General features: G+C 43.0%; 1 protein-coding gene across 1 annotated transcript in view; it reads right to left on the reverse strand.

Moving 5' to 3' along the window:
- Positions 1–8,670: 8,670 nt before the first annotated feature.
- LOC124038782 (piggyBac transposable element-derived protein 5-like) overlaps positions 8,671–19,389 on the reverse strand; it is a 36,306-nt gene continuing 25,587 nt past the window's right edge. Inside the window, exons 3-7 of the mRNA XM_046354847.1 lie at positions 18,422–18,556; positions 16,808–16,988; positions 12,774–12,971; positions 10,016–10,121; positions 8,671–9,094 (exon numbers count right to left, since the gene is read on the reverse strand). Coding sequence (XP_046210803.1) covers positions 8,671–9,094; positions 10,016–10,121; positions 12,774–12,971; positions 16,808–16,988; positions 18,422–18,556 — 1,044 coding nt within the window. The remainder of the gene's footprint in view (positions 9,095–10,015; positions 10,122–12,773; positions 12,972–16,807; positions 16,989–18,421; positions 18,557–19,389) is intronic.

Genomic DNA, 19,389 nt, shown 5'->3' on the forward strand with positions numbered 1-19,389 from the left:
GCACGATACTGCTAGCCCACAGGGGGTGCTAGCCTGACATGCACCATACTCTTAGCCCACAGGGGGAGCTAGCCTGACATGCACCATACTCCTAGCCCACAGGGGGCACTAGTCTGACATACTCCTAGCCCACAGGGGGCGCTAGCCTGACATGCACCATACTCCTAAGCCCACAGGGGGAGCTAGTCTGACATGCTCCATACTCCTAGCCCACAGGGGGCACTATTCTAGACATGCTCCATACTCCTAGCCCACAGGGGGAGCTAGTCTGACATGCTCCATACTCCTAGCCCACAGGGGGTGCTAACCTGACATGCACCATACTCCTAGCCCACAGGGGGCGCTAGCCTGACATGCACCATACTCTTAGCCCACAGGGGGTGCTAGCCTAGACATGCTCCATACTCCTAGCCCACAGGGGAGCTAGTCTAGACATGCTCCATACTCCTAGCCCACAGGGGGTGCTAGCCTAGACGTACTCCTAGCCCACAGGGGGTGCTAGCCTAGACGTACTCCTAGCCCACAGGGGGAGCTAGCCTAGATATGTTCCATACTCCTAGCCCACAGGAGGCACTAGCTTAGACATGCTCTATACTCCTAGCCCCCAGGGGGTGTTAGCATAGGCATGCACCATACTCCTAGCCCACAGGGTGAGCAAGCGTGATATGCCCATATTCGTCACGCTTTAGATAAAGTATAATTTTATAAAGCGTATAAGGTTAACGAAGCCTTTGTAAACCCTTTACAGGGCCTACATAAACACGACACTGGTGGTGTATAAAATCATGAACATTTATTAAATGTGTGCAACATGGTGTAAATGCTCATCAACATATGATTCAGTCAGTCATGGCCCAGTCTTTCAAAATATGGATTTCTATCAGATTGGATTAAATGCATAGACACATAGAATGAACAGAACAGAAAATGGGGATGCATTCTATTTCTATGCATTTAATGCTATCTGATAGGAGAAATCTAGATAAACAACTTTTGAAAATCTGGGCCCAGGGGGTGCACAGTTGACATGGAGATTACAGAGGGAATACACAATGAGGAGTGTACAAACATGACACAGCTATCACTTTTCCTCCACCGATAAAAGACACAGGACGAGAAGCAGTTTCTGCAACACAATATTCTCAGAGCAATCATACATTGCAGTTTGTTTTGTACATACAGTTTTTGAGAATACATTCTTATAGAATTAATCTGATACGTTAGGATGTTTGGTCCAGTTTACATGAGCTATTTACACATTAGTACAATGTGAAATATACTATGCTGAAACTAGATTTAATTTAATCAACTTCCCTTATTATTCTTGACAAATGTACTACTGACCAATGATTGAGAACATTATAACTATTTCAATATTATCTACTAGAATTCTTTACATTATTTTGATAGCACCTTATGTTATTAGGTTATTGTATTTATTTTTTATTAACCTTTGAATATCAAATAATGATGCCCTGAGGTCAGAAAAGTTAATTTACTTTCCTTGTATGGTGGAGACACTCATTTCATCTTTGTCTCAACTTCAGACTTTCAATCCTGCAGATGTGGCAGCACTATTATTTTGAGAGGCTTGAATATGCAAAGAAGCCAATAGGCTGAGGCAAGGTTACTCATCACACGACATGAGCACAGTTCACTGAGCTACTTCTATTAAACTTCACAGTTCACTGAGCTACTTCTATTAAACTTCACAGTTCACTGAGCTATTTCCATTAAACTTCACATTTCACTGAGCTACTTCCATTAGACTTCACAGTTCACTGAGCTACTTCTATTAAACTTCACAGTTCACTGAGCTATTTCCATTAAACTTCACATTTCACTGAGCTACTTCCATTAGACTTCACAGTTCACTGAGCTACTTCTATTAAACTTCACAGTTCACTGAGCTATTTCCATTAAACTTCACAGTTCACTGAGCTATTTCCATTAAACTTCACAGTTCACTGAGCTATTTCCATTAGACTTCACAGTTCACTGAGCTATTTCCATTAGACTTCACAGTTCACTGAGCTATTTCCATTAGACTTCACAGTTCACTGAGCTATTTCCATTAGACTTCACAGTTCACTGAGCTATTTCCATTAGACTTCACAGTTCACTGAGCTATTTCCATTAGACTTCACAGTTCACTGAGCTATTTCCATTAGACTTCACAGTTCACTGGGCTATTTCCATTAGACTTCACAGTTCACTGAGCTATTTCCATTAGACTTCACAGTTCACTGAGCTATTTCCATTAGACTTCACAGTTCACTGAGCTATTTCCATTAGACTTCACAGTTCACTGAGCTATTTCCATTAGACTTCACAGTTCACTGAGCTATTTCCATTAGACTTCACAGTTCACTGAGCTATTTCCATTAGACTTCACAGTTCACTGAGCTATTTCCATTAGACTTCACAGTTCACTGAGCTATTTCCATTAGACTTCACAGTTCACTGAGCTACTTCCATTAGACTTCACAGTTCACTGGGCTACTTCCATTAGACTTCACAGTTCACTGGGCTATTTCCATTAGACTTCACAGTTCACTGAGCTATTTCCATTAGACTTCACAGTTCACTGGGCTATTTCCATTAGACTTCACAGTTCACTGGGCTATTTCCATTAGACTTCACAGTTCACTGGGCTATTTCCATTAGACTTCACAGTTCACTGAGCTATTTCCATTAGACTTCACAGTTCACTGAGCTATTTCCATTAGACTTCACAGTTCACTGAGCTATTTCCATTAGACTTCACAGTTCACTGAGCTATTTCCATTAGACTTCACAGTTCACTGAGCTATTTCCATTAGACTTCACAGTTCACTGAGCTACTTCCATTAGACTTCACAGTTCACTGAGCTACTTCCATTAGACTTCACAGTTCACTGAGCTACTTCCATTAGACTTCACAGTTCACTGAGCTACTTCCATTAGACTTCACAGTTCACTGAGCTACTTCCATTAGACTTCACAGTTCACTGAGCTACTTCCATTAGACTTCACAGTTCACTGAGCTACTTCCATTAGACTTCACAGTTCACTGAGCTACTTCCATTAGACTTCACAGTTCACTGAGCTACTTCCATTAGACTCCATGTTGGCTATTATACAGTATTTTATCAGTCTTGATCACTAATGCAGAGTGAAGACTAAATTGAATGAAAAACATTCACAAAATAGTGAGTAAAAAAACGACCTATTAAGAACACAATGGGCATGGGCTGCCTGAGTAGCCAAAGAGATGCTGTGTATGGTAATATCCTTATTTGCATGCAGTCTCAAATTGTTCATTAAGAGCTTAGTTTAGAGGTAGAGGTGGGTGCACTGGAGTGGTACCGCCCCGTAGCACTCACGTCCGTAGCCATGAAGTGCTTTGACAGGCTGGTCAACAGCATCCTCCCGGACACCTTAGACCCACTCCAATTCGCATACCGCCCCTTCAGATCCACAGATGACGCAATCACACTCCACACTAACCTTTCTCAGCTGGACAAAAGGAACACCTATGTGAGAATGCTGTTCATTGACTACAGCTCAGCATTCAACACCATAGTGCCCACGAAGCTCATCACTAAGCTAAGGACTCTGGGACAAAACTCGTCCCTCTGGATACTGGACTTCCCGACGGGCCACCCCCAGGTGGTAAGCGTAGGCAACAACACATCTGTCATGCTGATCCTTAACACTGCGGCCCCTCAGGGGTGTGTACTTAGTCCCCTTCTGTATTCCCTGTTCACCCAAGTTTGCTGACGACACAACAGTGGTAGGCCTGATCACCGACAACGATGAGACGGCCTATAGGGAAGAGGTCAGAGAACTGGCAGTGTGGTGCCAGGACAACAACCTCCCTCAATGTGAGCAAGACAAAGGAGCTGATCGTGGACTACGGGAAAAGGTGGGCTGAACAGGCCCCCATTAACATCGACGGGGCTGGAGCGGGTCGATAGTTTCAAGTTCCTTGGTGCCCACATCAACGAACTATCATGGTCCAAACATAACAAGACAGTCGTGAAGAGGACACGACCAAACCTTTCCCCCTCAGGAGACTGAAAAGATTTGGCATGGGCCCCCAGATCCAATAAAAATGGCCTATCAGATGCTATAGGGAATTACAGTGATACCAGACTGACACAGACATTTCAGGCAATGAGAAATGGCCATGGATTCTAAAAAAGAATGATAGGATGTGGCCTCAGGTACTGAATATGACTTGGCTACCTGTGTTGTAAGAGTTGAACGTAAAACCTAATTGCAGAATCATGGAGTGAGAAAATTAATGAAATTCATGAACACATGCATCTCAAATAAATTACATATTTTTCTATGCAGAAGACATCTGAAATCGCCAAATGATACTGGCATCAAATGCCTTTGTGGTTTTGTCCATATTGCTCTCTTTTATAAAAAATAAATCCTCAACTGATTTTTTTTTAACATACCAAAAGAACAAAATATGTTATATGTACAAGGCACTGAGAAAATATCTAATACATGGCTGAGTAGAAGTGTTTATTTTGAACAGTTGTTGACTGTATCATGCATACTTCTTGGTGTCTATCAATATAACAATTCAGAAGAAAAGAGCATTGTTATGAACATTATCAACCAATGTATGGCATGTCAGAGCTTCTTTCAGACAGTGATCAGTGCACAGAACTAGTGGCTCACACAAACATACACAAGAACGACAATGTTTTTTGGGAGAAAGAAAATGTGAAAAATGACAATCATTTGTCTTACCTATAAGTGAAGACTAATAGAACTATAATCATACACTAAAAAAATATAATCGCAACATGTGAAGTGTTGGTCCCATGTTTTATGAGCTGAAATAAAAGATGGCAGACATTTTCCATACGCACATAAAGCTTACTTCGCTCAAATTTTGTGCACACATTTATTTACATCCCTGTTAGTGAGCATTTCTCCTTTGCCAAGATAATCCATCCACATGACAGGTGTGGCACATCAAGAAGCTAATTACACAGCATGATCATTACATTGGCGCACCTTGTGCTGGGGACAAAAGGCCACTAGAATGTGCAGTTTTGCCACACAACACAATGCCACAGATGTCTCAAGATGAGGACGCGTACAATTGGAATTCTGACTGCAGGAATGTCCAACAGAGTTGTTGCCAGGTAATTGAATGTTCATTTATCTACCATAAATGTTGTTTTATAGAATTTGGCAGTACGTCCTCACAACCGCAGTTGTGTGGGCGAGTGGTTCACTGATGTTAACGTTGTTGGCAGAGTGCCCAAATGGTGGAGGTGGGTTTACTGCATGGTATGGGCAGGCATAAGCTATGGACAACGAACACAGTTGATTTTATCGATGGTAATTTGAATGCACAGAGATACCTTGATGAGATCCTGAGGCCCATTGTCGTGCCATTCTTTAACCTCATGTTTCAGCATGATAATGCACTGCCCCGAGGATCTGTACACAATTCCTGGAAGCTGAAAATGTCCCAGTTCTTCCATGGCCTGCATACTCACCCGACATGTCACCCGTTGAGCATGTTTGGGATGCTCTGGATCGACGTATACGACAGTGTGTTCCAGTTCCCGCCAATATCCTGCAACTTCGCACAGCCATTGAAGAGGAGTGGGACAACATTCCACAGGCCACAATCAACAGCCTGATCAACTCTATGTGAAGGAGATGTCGAGCTGCATGAGGCAAATGGTGGTCAAACCATATACCGACTGGTTTTCTGATCCACACCCTACCTTTTATAGTTGTTATCTGTGACCAATAGATGCATATCTGTATTACCAGTCATGTGAAATTCATAGATTAGGTCCTAATGAATTTATTTAAATGGACTGATTTTCTGATATGAACTGTAACTCAGTAAAATCTTTCAAATGGTTGCATGTTGCCTTTATATTTTTGTTCAGTATACATACCTTATTTACCACAATTGCCTATGCACATATTAATATTTAGGTAAATAGTCATAACATTTTCAATTTCATTGGTTTTTAGTGTTCATCATCAAGTGTACTTTAGTTGATCAGCAATATCCCCTTTTAAATCATTCCTACATAAATATTGTAGCACTAGGTTGCATAAATCAGCACTCAATAGACACTCATTTCCCTTTCTAGTAAACTTTGATTTCCTGCTTCTTCAAATAATATTTGAGCACTCAATTAGGGAGGAAACTTAGGTGATACCAGTTAAACAGCATTAAATCTTCAGTATTCTGTGACAGAGCATGGATTTACACTAGTTCTGGAGTATTAATGTGCATCATTTAACTCCTATTTTCTGAAGAAGCATTTAGTACAACCATTAATTAAAGGGATTCATCATAGCTAGGGATATTTAGTAAACATCAATAGACCTTTATTGAATCACTTTAAAGTGCAAGACGATCGAAAGTGCATGAGTAGTGCCCTAGTTAGGACAAATCTCACAAACACTTCACACATCAATAAGACAGTCACAGTGGCAAGGAGTGGACAAGCACAAATGTATGTTATCGGCCAAGGGATAAAATAGTCCTGTGTGTGTGGACTTTGGAATTGCACACTTTTACACTGACAAGTCTATTGGCCAAAAAGACATTATTAATCCACAGTGACATTCACTTCACTGACTTAAACAGCTCCACATACAACACATTGGGGTACTATTCTGTCTCCATACAAGATGCAAGACAGCACCCTCTCAAAGTCATTACAGAACAGGAGATTCCATTCTCCAAAGCACATTTGGAAGGAATAACGTTGACAAACTTCTGTGGGTCTGGTGTTGTCTTCTCTCCATCTTTTAGTGACATCATTGGACTGAGAGTCATTGGCTGATGGTATGAAATGTTTAACTCAAACTCAATTCACATACTTTATAGATCAATGTCAGGCTTGCTTCCAGGGAATGAGCTGTGGACGTGACCAACCCAGCCAGAGACCCCGCCCTATTCAGTAGACCTGAACTGGGAACAGCCCATGTCTGTGTGGTCTGTTAGTGAGTGAGTATGGCTGTGGATGGTTCAGCGTGTATATCTAGAGTTGAACTGAACTGACCCCTGCAGCTCTCGATGATCCAAGACTATGCCACATTGAGACTGTGTTCATGCTGTACATTAACAGTACGCCTCATCCAAACCAACGTTCATGTGGCCAGCATTGGCACATCGTTTTATCACATCATCAAACCTTCCCTTTGCAGTCTGAAAACCTGACCACAAGTCACACCATCCAGTATTTCCAATGATGTTGCAAATATAAGGACTGCCAGTCATAATCTGATGACAAGTTGAAAGGTTCCTATTGGCTGAGATATGGAGTTGAGTACAGTAAGCACAACCCTGATAAGTAGGAGATTTCCCATTCCAGGTATGAACCATCAGCAGAAAGAGCTCTAGAAGGAAATAGTAACGTAGGTCTACTTCTCCTCCATATTTCATTTAAACATCATGAATCCTGGGCATTATGTATATATATAGTATATCTGCTTAGTGGTTCAGGTCTATCTTGGAGAGAAACCCCAGATGTTGCTCGGTAGGTGGTCCAATAGAATCATAGATTGACATTAGAGTGACACTACATGGAAACAACGTTTAACCCGGTCAGAAAAAAATAAGAAACATTCTGCACATTTGAAGAGTAAATTATCCAAACACTTTTTTGTCATGCAGCCTGTGACACTAACATTATGAGGCATGTAGATAGTACAATGGCTTTGCTTTGTGCCTCAGTAGAGAAACGTTCATCTATAGACATTTCTCTTGAGTTCAGACACAGATATAGAGACCTGCGCTCTACACCTAGAGGTTTCGTCCCCAAACCCATTTAACACAGACACTATTAAAATATGGTTTAATTTAAGGAATTACCTATTCCAGTGTCTGCAATTGTAAAGAAAATATGTATTAGTGGGTGTGGTTAGCGTGCGTTAGTGGTTTGCGTGTGATGAACAGTGTGTGTTTGGGTACGTGTGAGACGTGAAAGTGTGTGTGTACACACGTGTTTGGGTACATGTGAGACGTGACAGTGTGTGTGTGTGTGTGTGAGAGAGAGAGACGTGACAGTGTGTGCGTGCGCGTGAGAGACGTGTGTGTGTGTGTGTTCACGTGTGAGACGTGACACGTGTGTGTGTGTGTGGGTACGTGTGAGACGTGACAGTGTGTGTGGGTACGTGTGAGACGTGACAGTGTGTGTGGGTACGTGTGAGACGTGACAGTGTGTGTGGGTACGTGTGAGACGTGACAGTGTGTGTGGGTACGTGTGAGACGTGACAGTGTGTGTGGGTACGTGTGAGACGTGACAGTGTGTGTGGGTACGTGTGAGACGTGACAGTGTGTGTGGGTACGTGTGAGACGTGACAGTGTGTGTGTGGGTACGTGTGAGACGTGACCGTGTGTGTGGGTACGTGAGAGACGTGACGCGTGTGTGTGGGTACGTGAGAGACGTGACAGTGTGTGTGGGTACGTGTGTGACGTGACAGTGTGTGTGGGTACGTGTGTGACGTGACAGTGTGTGTGGGTACGTGTGTGACGTGACAGTGTGTGTGGGTACGTGTGTGACGTGACAGTGTGTGTGGGTACGTGTGTGACGTGACTGTGTGTGTGGGTACGTGTGGGTGTATACGTGACAGTGTGTGTGGGTCCAGCGTGTGAGACGTGACAGTGTGTGTAGGCGTTGTTTATACGATGCTGTGGTGAGACCGCTGACAGTGTGTGTGGGATAAAATACCGTGTGTGACGTGACAAAGTGTGTGTGGGATAATCGTGTGACGTGACAGTGTGTGTGGGTACGTGTGAAACGTGAGTGTGTGTGTGGGTACGTGTGAGCGTGTGTGTGGGTACGTGTGTGACGTGACTGTGTGTGTGGGTACAGTATGTGGGTGTATATTATAAAGATTACGTGGTCTCCTCACTGGGTGGGAGCAGTCATCTAAATCCAGCAGCTCCCTCACCAGTCTCTCACCAAACTGAGCTCGGCTATAGCGCTTGATGTGGTAGGCATCGGACATCTTGTACAGAATATAGGCGTTGTTTATGGCGATGCTGATGGTCAGCCAGAACACCTGCTGCCACGTCTTGTTGGGCTTGTGGAAGATAAAATACCTGAAAGAAAAGACCAACCCTGAGTGGCTAACTGGGATCTTGACAAATTGGTCATTTTATAATATGTGTCAGATGTATATCACATCCGGCTGATTATCTGAAATTAGACAGAGTTACGACGGACGGAAGGGCACATAGCAGCACGGGGGGAGCCAGGCTGACTCTCTGTACAGCAGCACCGGGGGAGCCAGGCTGACTCTCTGTATAGCAGCACCGGGGGGAGTCAGGCTGACTCTCTGTATAGCAGCACCGGGGGAGCCAGGCTGACTCTCTGTATAGCAGCACCGGGGGGAGCCAGGCTGACTCTCTGTATAGCAGCACCGGGGGGAGCCAGGCTGACTCTCTGTATTGCAGCATGGGGGGAGTCAGGCTGGCGCTCTGTATAGAAGCACAGGGGGAGTCAGGCTGACTCTTTATAGCAGCACAGGGGGAGTCAGGCTGACTCTCTGTATAGCAGCACGGGGGGAGTCAGGCTGACTCTCTGTATAGCAGCACCGGGGGAAGGTTTATAGCTGACACAGCTATCATGCCCCAATGAAACCGTAGGGACCTCACAATATTCATGAATTTGGAACAGCATAATACTTTGCCATATTAAAATAATTTCACTAGACCAACAGTAATCCAGGATGGCAGACTCATGGAGAGCTACTGGGTATGCATGTTTTTGCTACAACCCCGTAACACAGCTGATTCAGCTAATCAATGTCCTTGTTAGCAGCTAGTAGAATCAGGTGTGCTATAGCTAGGGTTGGAGCAAAAGCCTGCAAGAGGGTAGCTTCTCAGGAGACGGGTTGGCCAGCCCTGTGCTATGATGATGAACATTCATATAGGCAAACACCTTTATCCCAGGATGACAAATTAGTACAAATTACTACAATAGATCCAGTATGTCAACTAGTGGGCTAATTAGTGACTCACTTGCTGTATTTGTCGTCATACTTGCAGATGTAGCTGAGGTGTGCAGCGAAGGCCTCCACAGCCAGCGGACAGGGAATTTCACCACTTTTCCTCTTGATGATCACCCCTGGAACCCAACACATGACTCAGAGAAGGATAATGGGAGCTGGAACCCAACACATGACTCAGAGAAGGATAATGGGAGCTGGAACCCAACACATGACTCAGAGAAGTCTAATGGGAGCTGGAACCCAACACATGACTCAGAGAAGTCTAATGGGAGCTGGAACCCAACACATGACTCAGAGAAGTCTAATGGGAGCTGGAACCCAACACATGACTCAGAGAAGGATAATGGGAGCTGGAACCCAACACATGACTCAGAGAAGTCTAATGGGAGCTGGAACCCAACACATGACTCAGAGAAGTCTAATGGGAGCTGGAACCCAACACATGACTCAGAGAAGTCTAATGGGAGCTGGAACCCAACACATGACTCAGAGAAGTCTAATGGGAGCTGGAACCCAACACATGACTCAGAGAAGGATAATGGGAGCTGGAACCCAACACATGACTCAGAGAAGGATAATGGGAGCTGGAACCCAACACATGACTCAGAGAAGGATAATGGGAGCTGGAACCCAACACATGACTCAGAGAAGTCTAATGGGAGCTGGAACCCAACACATGACTCAGAGAAGGATAATGGGAGCTGGAACCCAACACATGACTCAGAGAAGTCTAATGGGAGCTGGAACCCAACACATGACTCAGAGAAGGATAATGGGAGCTGGAACCCAACACATGACTCAGAGAAGGATAATGGGAGCTGGAACCCAACACATGACTCAGAGAAGTCTAATGGGAGCTGGAACCCAACACATGACTCAGAGAAGTCTAATGGGAGCTGGAACCCAACACATGACTCAGAGAAGTCTAATGGGAGCTGGAACCCAACACATGACTCAGAGAAGTCTAATGGGAGTGGGAATCAAATTTCACTGAGTTAAAAAGAAGTACAATACAGGTGAAATTTGGGGCATAATATCTTAACAGTAAAGTATAGCCTATCTGTAACTGGATAAAGAGTGATGCTGTACATAACTAAACTGCAGGCCCCAAAATCACATTTTGATGGTTTCTCACTAGCGCCAAAATAACCAATATATTCTGCAGAAAATACCTTGATCTGAAACAAGAAAACCAGGCCTGAGTGCTTACTAGCGTAGCGAGGAGAAACGCATTTTAAAAAGTATCAACCCAATACCTAAAATAAACTGATTACAGGTGAAGCACCGCATGAAAAATAGATGAACATGAGGAGTTTGTGTAATTATGGAGATCACTGCGAGGGAACGAGTCTAGTAGTCCCCTGGATCCCAATTGAACCATTAGCAGGCCTTTGATACGATTACCTTGACTGAACCTCCATCTGTAGCTTCCATAAAAATTATCCTCAGGTATTTTATGCTAATTACACAACAAATTGGAAAGTTACTGGAGGGTCATTTGAAAAATAAATGCGAGATCAGAGTAACCTCATATCAGTCAGGAAACACAATGGATTTTTTTCTTAACAGAATGTAATAATATAACTTAGCAGCAGCCCTGGTAAGGTCTCAATTTGGAAATATTTCTCTTGACTCTTCCTCACCAATGCCTCAGCTTCAGTCGTTTACATGATTACTTCATTTCACAGCCATTTCACCAATGATACAGTGTTATATTTATTCAAAGGTCAGATGGCTTTCTCTGTAGCCATAATGAAATGCTATGACCACATAAGAAACGATTGGAAAGAAAACAGAAGGGTGAGAGGGGGGTTGTGTTTTGCTGTATTTTGGGTGTTTATATTATCAGTAGTGAGATCATTTGTACTGGATTAAGGGACAATGAAAAATACCTACATCCTCTCTTGGATCCATTCAGATTGGGTAGATTTTCCTCATTGAATACCACATTAATAATGCAGCTTTTGTTTATTTGCATGTTTTTATTTGATTTAGCCTTGACTTAACTAGGTAAGTCAGTTAAGAACAAATTCTTATTTACAATGACGGCCTACAGCGGGCCGACCCGGACGACGCTGGGCCAATCGTCCCTATGGAACTCCCAATCACGTCCGGTTGTGATTCAGCCTGGAATCAAACTGGGGTCTGTAGTGACGCCTCTACCACTGAGATGCAGTGCCTTAGACCGCTGCGGCACTCGGGAGTGGAAATATTAACTCTCCATCGATTCCACTCATCTACTCTGGATCCATGCTGTTTATCTATCTAGATATAATGCATTTTCCTCACTTCAAATGGGATTAAATGTGTCTGACGTGAGAAACCTTTTCACATGCCAAACAACAGGGATTTTCTCATTATCTCTGATCATCACTCCATCCTCATGCAGGGAGAGAGAATGATGAGGTGTTTCATGACGGTTCCCCAGCAGTCCACAGGGTAGATTATGAGTGCATTAACACCTAGGAGTTACTTTGATCTGGGAAATCCACATTATGTCAATGGTGGGTGGTGACTCATTTTGTATCAGTCAGCCCTAAAGAGCTTCATAATGATGCTCCATTTCAGAACATTCTAGTGATGCAGTAGGTTGACATGATCAAAATAAGGAGAAACGTTTTGCTTTAAAATTGAAGGCAGTTCACCACAAATCTATGCCCATGATTGAACACAGTTTAAACATCCACCTGAACGTATCTTCTGAATGAAAAGGGATGAACACGAAAAGGTTGTTAATATAACACTGGTTGCAGAGTGGGAGTCCTCACCTTCCTTGGTGGGTGAGTAGGCGTTGGTAAGGAAGCGGAAGTGTCCCTTGTTGTACCAGCTGATGAGGGAGGTGTTGCCTCTCATCATGCTGCGGGACTGGCCTCTCTGCTGTGGGATCTCAGGGTTCACCAGCATGCACTGGGGCAGGCCAGTGCAGTCACTCTTCCTGGTGCTCAGCAGCCCACAGCAGTAGATCTCTGGCAGAAGACAAACACACAACGTTAGACATCTTAGTCACGTTCAGGATGGTGCAACATACAAAAAGGATTTTCAGCTAAATGTTCCACCACACTGCTAAATCTACTTCTGTGTGCACAATGTAATGTACTTGTGGGTGCTTTGATCCTGATGTGTACTGAATATAACCCTCTTCTTTCCTATAACCCACCCTCCTGCTGTAATGAGAGATGGCCCAGATTAGGCTGGACAAAATTGAATTACTGTTTAACGAATGCCCCACCTCACTTTTCTCCACACACCCCAAAAAAATCAGATGTTATTTTTTGGCCAACACGGCTCTTTGTTTATCATGCACTGTCCGCTCTCCCTTGATGCTTTCCCAAGTTGATGCCCAAGAGACCAAGCAGCCTCAGATCACATGCTCAGATCATGTGCAAGCCTCGGAATGGACAGTGAAACACGCACGCTCACACCTGCAGGCGACGTGCAGATGTTTAATTTCTCTCTCATGCATTCATGGCTGAAGCCAGCGCAAATTCCAACTATTTGTGTCCAGGTTAAACGTGGGACGTCCCTCATTATAAACAAACAGTTGGTTAAATGCATTGTTATCTTGTTAGTGTGCCCATTCACAAGTGCAATACACCAAATTAAAGCTGAACTTTTTATTAATCTACTCATTGTGTCCAATTTCAAAAAGGCTTTACAGCGAAAGCACAACATATGATTGTTAGGCCAGAGCCTAGTCACAAAAACACATACAGCCATTTTCCAGCCAAAGAGAGGAGTCACAAAAAGCATAAATAGAGATCAAATTAATCAGTAACCTTTGAGGATCTTTATCAGATGGCACTCATAGGACTTCATGTTACACAATACATGTATGTTTTGTTCGATAAAGTTCATATTTATATCCAAAACTCTCAGTTTACATTGGCGCTTTATGGTCAGTAATGTGCCTCAAACATCAGGCAAATTTTCAGAGAGCCAAATCAATTTACAGAAACACTCATAATAAACTTTGATAAAAGATACAAGTATTATGCACAGAATTATAGATATACTTCTCCTTAATGCAACCTCTGTGTCAGATTTCAAAAAAGCTTTATGGAAAAAGCAAACCATGCAATAATCTGAGTACGGCGCTCAGACACAAAAACAAGCCATGCAGATACCCGCCATGTTGTGGAGTCAGTAAAAGTCAGAAATAGCATTATAAATAATATACCTTTGATGATCTTCATCAGAATGCACCCCCAGGATTCCCAGTTCCACAATAAATGTTTGTTTTGTTCGATAAAGTCCATCATTTATGTCCAAATACCTCCTTTTGTTAGCGCGTTTAGTAAACAAATCAAAACTCACGAGGCGCGGGCAAGTCCAGGCGAAAGTTCAGACGAAAAGTTCAAACGATGTATAGAATCAATCTTTAGGTTGTTTTTAACATAAATCTTCAATAATGTTCCAACCGGAGAATTCCTTTGTCTTTAGAAATGCAATGGAACGCAGGTCGCTCTAACGGATGCGCGCGTGATCAGCTCATGCCACTCTGGCACACCTCTTACTCAATCAGCTCTCATTCGCCCACACTTCACAGTAGAAGCCTCAAACAAGGTTCTAAAGACTGTTGACATCTAGTGGAAGCCGTATGAAGTGCAATATGACCCCATAGACACTGTATATTTTTCTCAGGTTTTCGCCTGTCATATGAGTTCTGTTATACTCACAGACATCATTCAAACAGTTTTAGAAACTTCTGTGTTTTCTATCCTATAATACTAATAATATGCATATATTAGCTTCTGAGCCTGAGTAGCAGGAAGTTTACTCTGGGCATGCTTTTCATCCGAACATGAAAATGCTGCCCCCTATCCCAAACAGGTTATTGCATCATTTTCAGATCTATTAGAAGCAAATCATAGACGAAACAACAATGTAATTTCACCAATTGACTGGCCAGAGATCAGGGCATTCATCAGCAAATACACAGTGCAAATGGATAGTATTTTGGATAACCAAATTGAACTCAAAATGATTCATGAATTGAAGTGTGTGATTTGCGATTCATAACTTACATTTTACCGGTACGACCAGTAGTAGTAAACCAACTGATAACACCACGACGGAATGCGTTTGAAGTGATGATGCGCCGCGGAGAACAGCTAGCAAAGGCCAGCAAAGTACATCGCCAGTGGCACGTACACATTTCGTGCAGATCAGCAAGTGCGGGCTTTTCGTGGCAGCAAGACGAGACAATCTAAGGAGGATGCGGTCAGCAAAGTTACTGGGCTCGAAGTTACTGGGCTCGAAGTTACTGGGTTCTAATTTTCGGAACACAAACCGCCTGCGTGCATACATTTATTTTGTCCTCCTACACCAAACGCGATCACGACACGCAAGTTAAAATAGCAAAACAAACTCTGAACCAATGACATTAATTTGGGGACAGGTCGAAAAGTATTAAACATGTATGGCAATTTAGCTAGTTAGCTTGCACTTTCTAGCTAATTTGTCCTATTTAGCTAACTTGCTTTTGCTATCTAATTTGTCCTGGGATAAACATTGAGTTGTTATTTTACCTGAAATGCACAAGGTCCTCTACTCCGCCAATTAATCCACACATAAAACGGCCAACCGAATTGTTTCAAGCCATCTCTCCTCCTTCCAGGCTTTTTCATCTGTGAATTTAAATGGTGATTGGCAGTGTGGGTGCAATAACTGAATAACTTGGATTTCTAAATGTATTTTGCGACGCTAGCGCACACAACGTGTCCGGTCTGGTCAGCATGTAATGTATTTTTTCCAATGCTACATTACATTTGGCAGACCTAACTTGATTGACCATCTTTCTACAAGGCCTACTAGTCAATGAGAGGCCTAATCATATTTGTAGGAATATTTTGTTAACGCCTATGCTATAGAGATGCATTCACATAATTAACTCATTATTATGCAACATTTTAAATTTGATTACAATTATTTGTCAATTATTCTTGAATTTGTTAGGTTATACTATTAAGTAGATTAATGAACTGATAATACATTCATACATAATTTTATTTTGTATCATTTTTTAATATGATCGAATATTGCATTCTATAATACATCCTATGTGAATAATGTTCATTACTGTTCATTTGTGTATTCATAATAATAATAATCGCAAAATCTGTCTGAAATTGAATATTTCGCCTATTGTTCATGTCCATATAGCCTAGGACAATGTTGTAAAGTACTGTTTTTCCTTATCCACCTAATGAACAAATGTGATTTTTTTCGCTCGCTCACCTCACTTTTCTGGGGGGAAAATCTGTTAAACAGTGAATCAATTTTGTCTGGCCCTACAGGTGCTCCGTCAGTGTTGAGATTGAGAGCAGAGGATAAAGCCTAGTGGAGGGCACTGAGGACAGACTCTCCCTCTACCACCTCTTACTCAACAAGGGGTGAACGAAAGACTGTTTCCTTCACAGAGCGGTTTGCTCTGTTCATTAACAATAGGATGAACTGGTGCACTCGGTTTCTAAAATAAGAATCAGGAGAATTTAATATACGTCATCTTCACAGTTTACTGTATGGCCAGTTACGCAGCTTAGTGGGTGGTAGGCATGGAAGCAGAATACACACAATTTACATATTGGTTCTCAGGGAAGTCTCAAGGTGAACTTCAATTGACAGTCTTCAATTTCAGTGCTACAGTAGCCGGAGGTCGTTTATGGGCATTAAAAACGGCAGAGGATCAGCAGGAAGGAGATTACAGTACTGTAAAGAGAGAGAGGGCAGAGAGAGTGAAAGAGAGGAAAGAGGTGGATGGAAAGAATGAGGAGTAAAGAGATAAATGGGATGAAAGATCTACCCTGTTTCTCAAACTCCTGGTACAGGTTGAGGCTGGTGATGCTGGGCCCGGTGAAGATGATGCTGTTGCGGCCTGAGAGGTTCTGACACAGCTGTTTGGCCACCATACTGTGGAGCTGAGGCTTGTTCTTCAGGGTGGCCAACCCATCAGGACCCTGGCCCTCCTTCAGATGCACATAGATCTGGGAGACAGAGACAGTCAACACCACCACAATCAGGTATCCTAGCGTTTAAGAGCATTGGGCCAGTAACCAAAAGGTCACTGGTTCGAATCCCTTGAGCCGACAAGACAAAAAAATCTGTCAATATGACCTTGAGCAAGGCACTAATACTAACCCTGTCGTTTTCCGTTGACAATACTACTAACCCTGTCGTTTTCCGTTGACAATACTACTAACCCTGTCGTTTTCCATTGACAATAATACTAACCCTGTAGTTTTCCATTGACAATACTACTAACCCTGTAGTTTTCCATTGACAATACTACTAACCCTGTAGTTTTCCATTGACAATACTACTAACCCTGTAGTTTTCCATTGACAATACTACTAACCCTGTAGTTTTCTATTGACAATACTACTAACCCTGTAGTTTTCTATTGACAATACTACTAACCCTGTAGTTTTCTATTGACAATACTACTAACCCTGTAGTTTTCTATTGACAATACTACTAACCCTGTAGTTTTCTATTGACAATACTACTAACCCTGTAGTTTTCTATTGACAATACTACTAACCCTGTAGTTTCCTATTGACAATACTACTAACCCTGTAGTTTTCTATTGACAATACTACTAACCCTGTAGTTTTCTATTGACAATACTACTAACCCTGTAGTTTTCTATTGACAATACTACTAACCCTGTAGTTTTCCATTGCCAATACTACTAACCCTGTAGTTTTCTATTGACAATACTACTAACCCTGTAGTTTTCCATTGCCAATACTACTAACCCTGTAGTTTTCTATTGACAATACTACTAACCCTGTAGTTTTCTATTGACAATACTACTAACCCTGTAGTTTTCAAGTAAGAGAAAGCTACACAAAACAAAGACATGATCGATTGATTCTTCTTCCCACCAACTGGGACACGGCCCGTGCATATCTACACATTCTCATGTCTTCCTGGATCTGTTTGAGGCATGGGGCAGCAGTCATTTGGCGTATCATACTCCCACCAAGAACAGAGAGCAATTATACTAAGTGGACTGGCACCTTCTCCTGGAAATCAGTAATAAAACATTGGTTCTGGAGACTGATTGAGGCACTGGATGGTCCCACATCAGTCATCCAATCACAGTTTGTCTGGATCTCTCAGCTGTGTCTGAGTGAGGGGGAAGGGCATGGTCTGATTGTCCTGCAGTGTTGGTGTCCTCTACAGTCTAGAACAATTGCACCTAGTCATGTGAAAGCCCCGGTGTGGTTGTACTGGGTGTAATTGAAGGTGGACAGTCTTTGTCACGAAGTTGGCTAAGGACAGTCCTAGCTCACAGATATAAGAGTAGAAAACCAAGAGGCTGCAGTCCCTCCCTCCCCTCATTCTTCCTCCACTGCTCTCGCCATCTCCCTTTCTCTCATTTTCTTCTTTCATGCGCACGCACGCACAGTACCTGACAGATGAAACCAGTGGATGTGCACTGGCGGACCCACAGACTGAACTTCCTCTTCTTCCTCTTCCTCAGCTCTCTCTCCGTACAGGTGGTGATGAACACTGGGTCCTCGTCAATAAGGGGCTCATGGAGCACCTATGGAACAGAGGGAAAGCATCAGTATTACATAAGGGAGCACCTATGGGACAGAGGGAAAGCATCAGTATTACATCATGGAGCACTTATGAGACAGAGGGAAAGCATCAGTATTACATAAGGGAGCACCTATGGGACAGAGGGAAAGCATCAGTATTACATCATGGAGCACCTATGAGACAGAGGGAAAGCATCAGTATTACATCATGGAGCACCTATGGAATAGAGGGAAAGCATCAGTATTACATCATGGAGCACCAATGGGACAGAGGGAAAGCATCAGTATTACATCATGGAGCACCTATGGAACAGAGGGAAAGCATCAGTATTACATCATGGAGCACCTATGGAACAGAGGGAAAGCATCAGTATTACATCATGGAGCACCTATGGAACAGAGGGAAAGCATCAGTATTACATCAAGGAGCACCTTTGGGACAGCATCACCTCACCAACATGTCAATCTTTCCCCTAGCAGTTTGTACAGTTCATATTCAAAGGGATCCTCAAGTGTATCAGTCGTACAGTATGTGCAGGATACACATGGTATACATCGTCCAACGAAATGCTTACTTGCAGGTTCCTTTTCTGGACAATGCAACAACAACAAACATAAAGTAAACCTGTCCTTCAGCCACGAGCAGGTGTATAACCAGGGATGTCTCCTTCAGCCACGAGCAGGTGTATAACCAGGGATGTCTCCTTCAGCCACGAGCAGGTGTATAACCAGGGATGTCTCCTTCAGCCACGAGCAGGTGTATAACCAGGGATGGCTCCTTCAGCCACAAGCAGGTGTATAACCAGGGATGTCTCCTTCAGCCACGAGCAGGGGT

The sequence above is a fragment of the Oncorhynchus gorbuscha genome, linkage group LG06, assembly GCF_021184085.1.
Source record: "Oncorhynchus gorbuscha isolate QuinsamMale2020 ecotype Even-year linkage group LG06, OgorEven_v1.0, whole genome shotgun sequence".
NCBI lineage: Eukaryota > Metazoa > Chordata > Actinopteri > Salmoniformes > Salmonidae > Oncorhynchus > Oncorhynchus gorbuscha.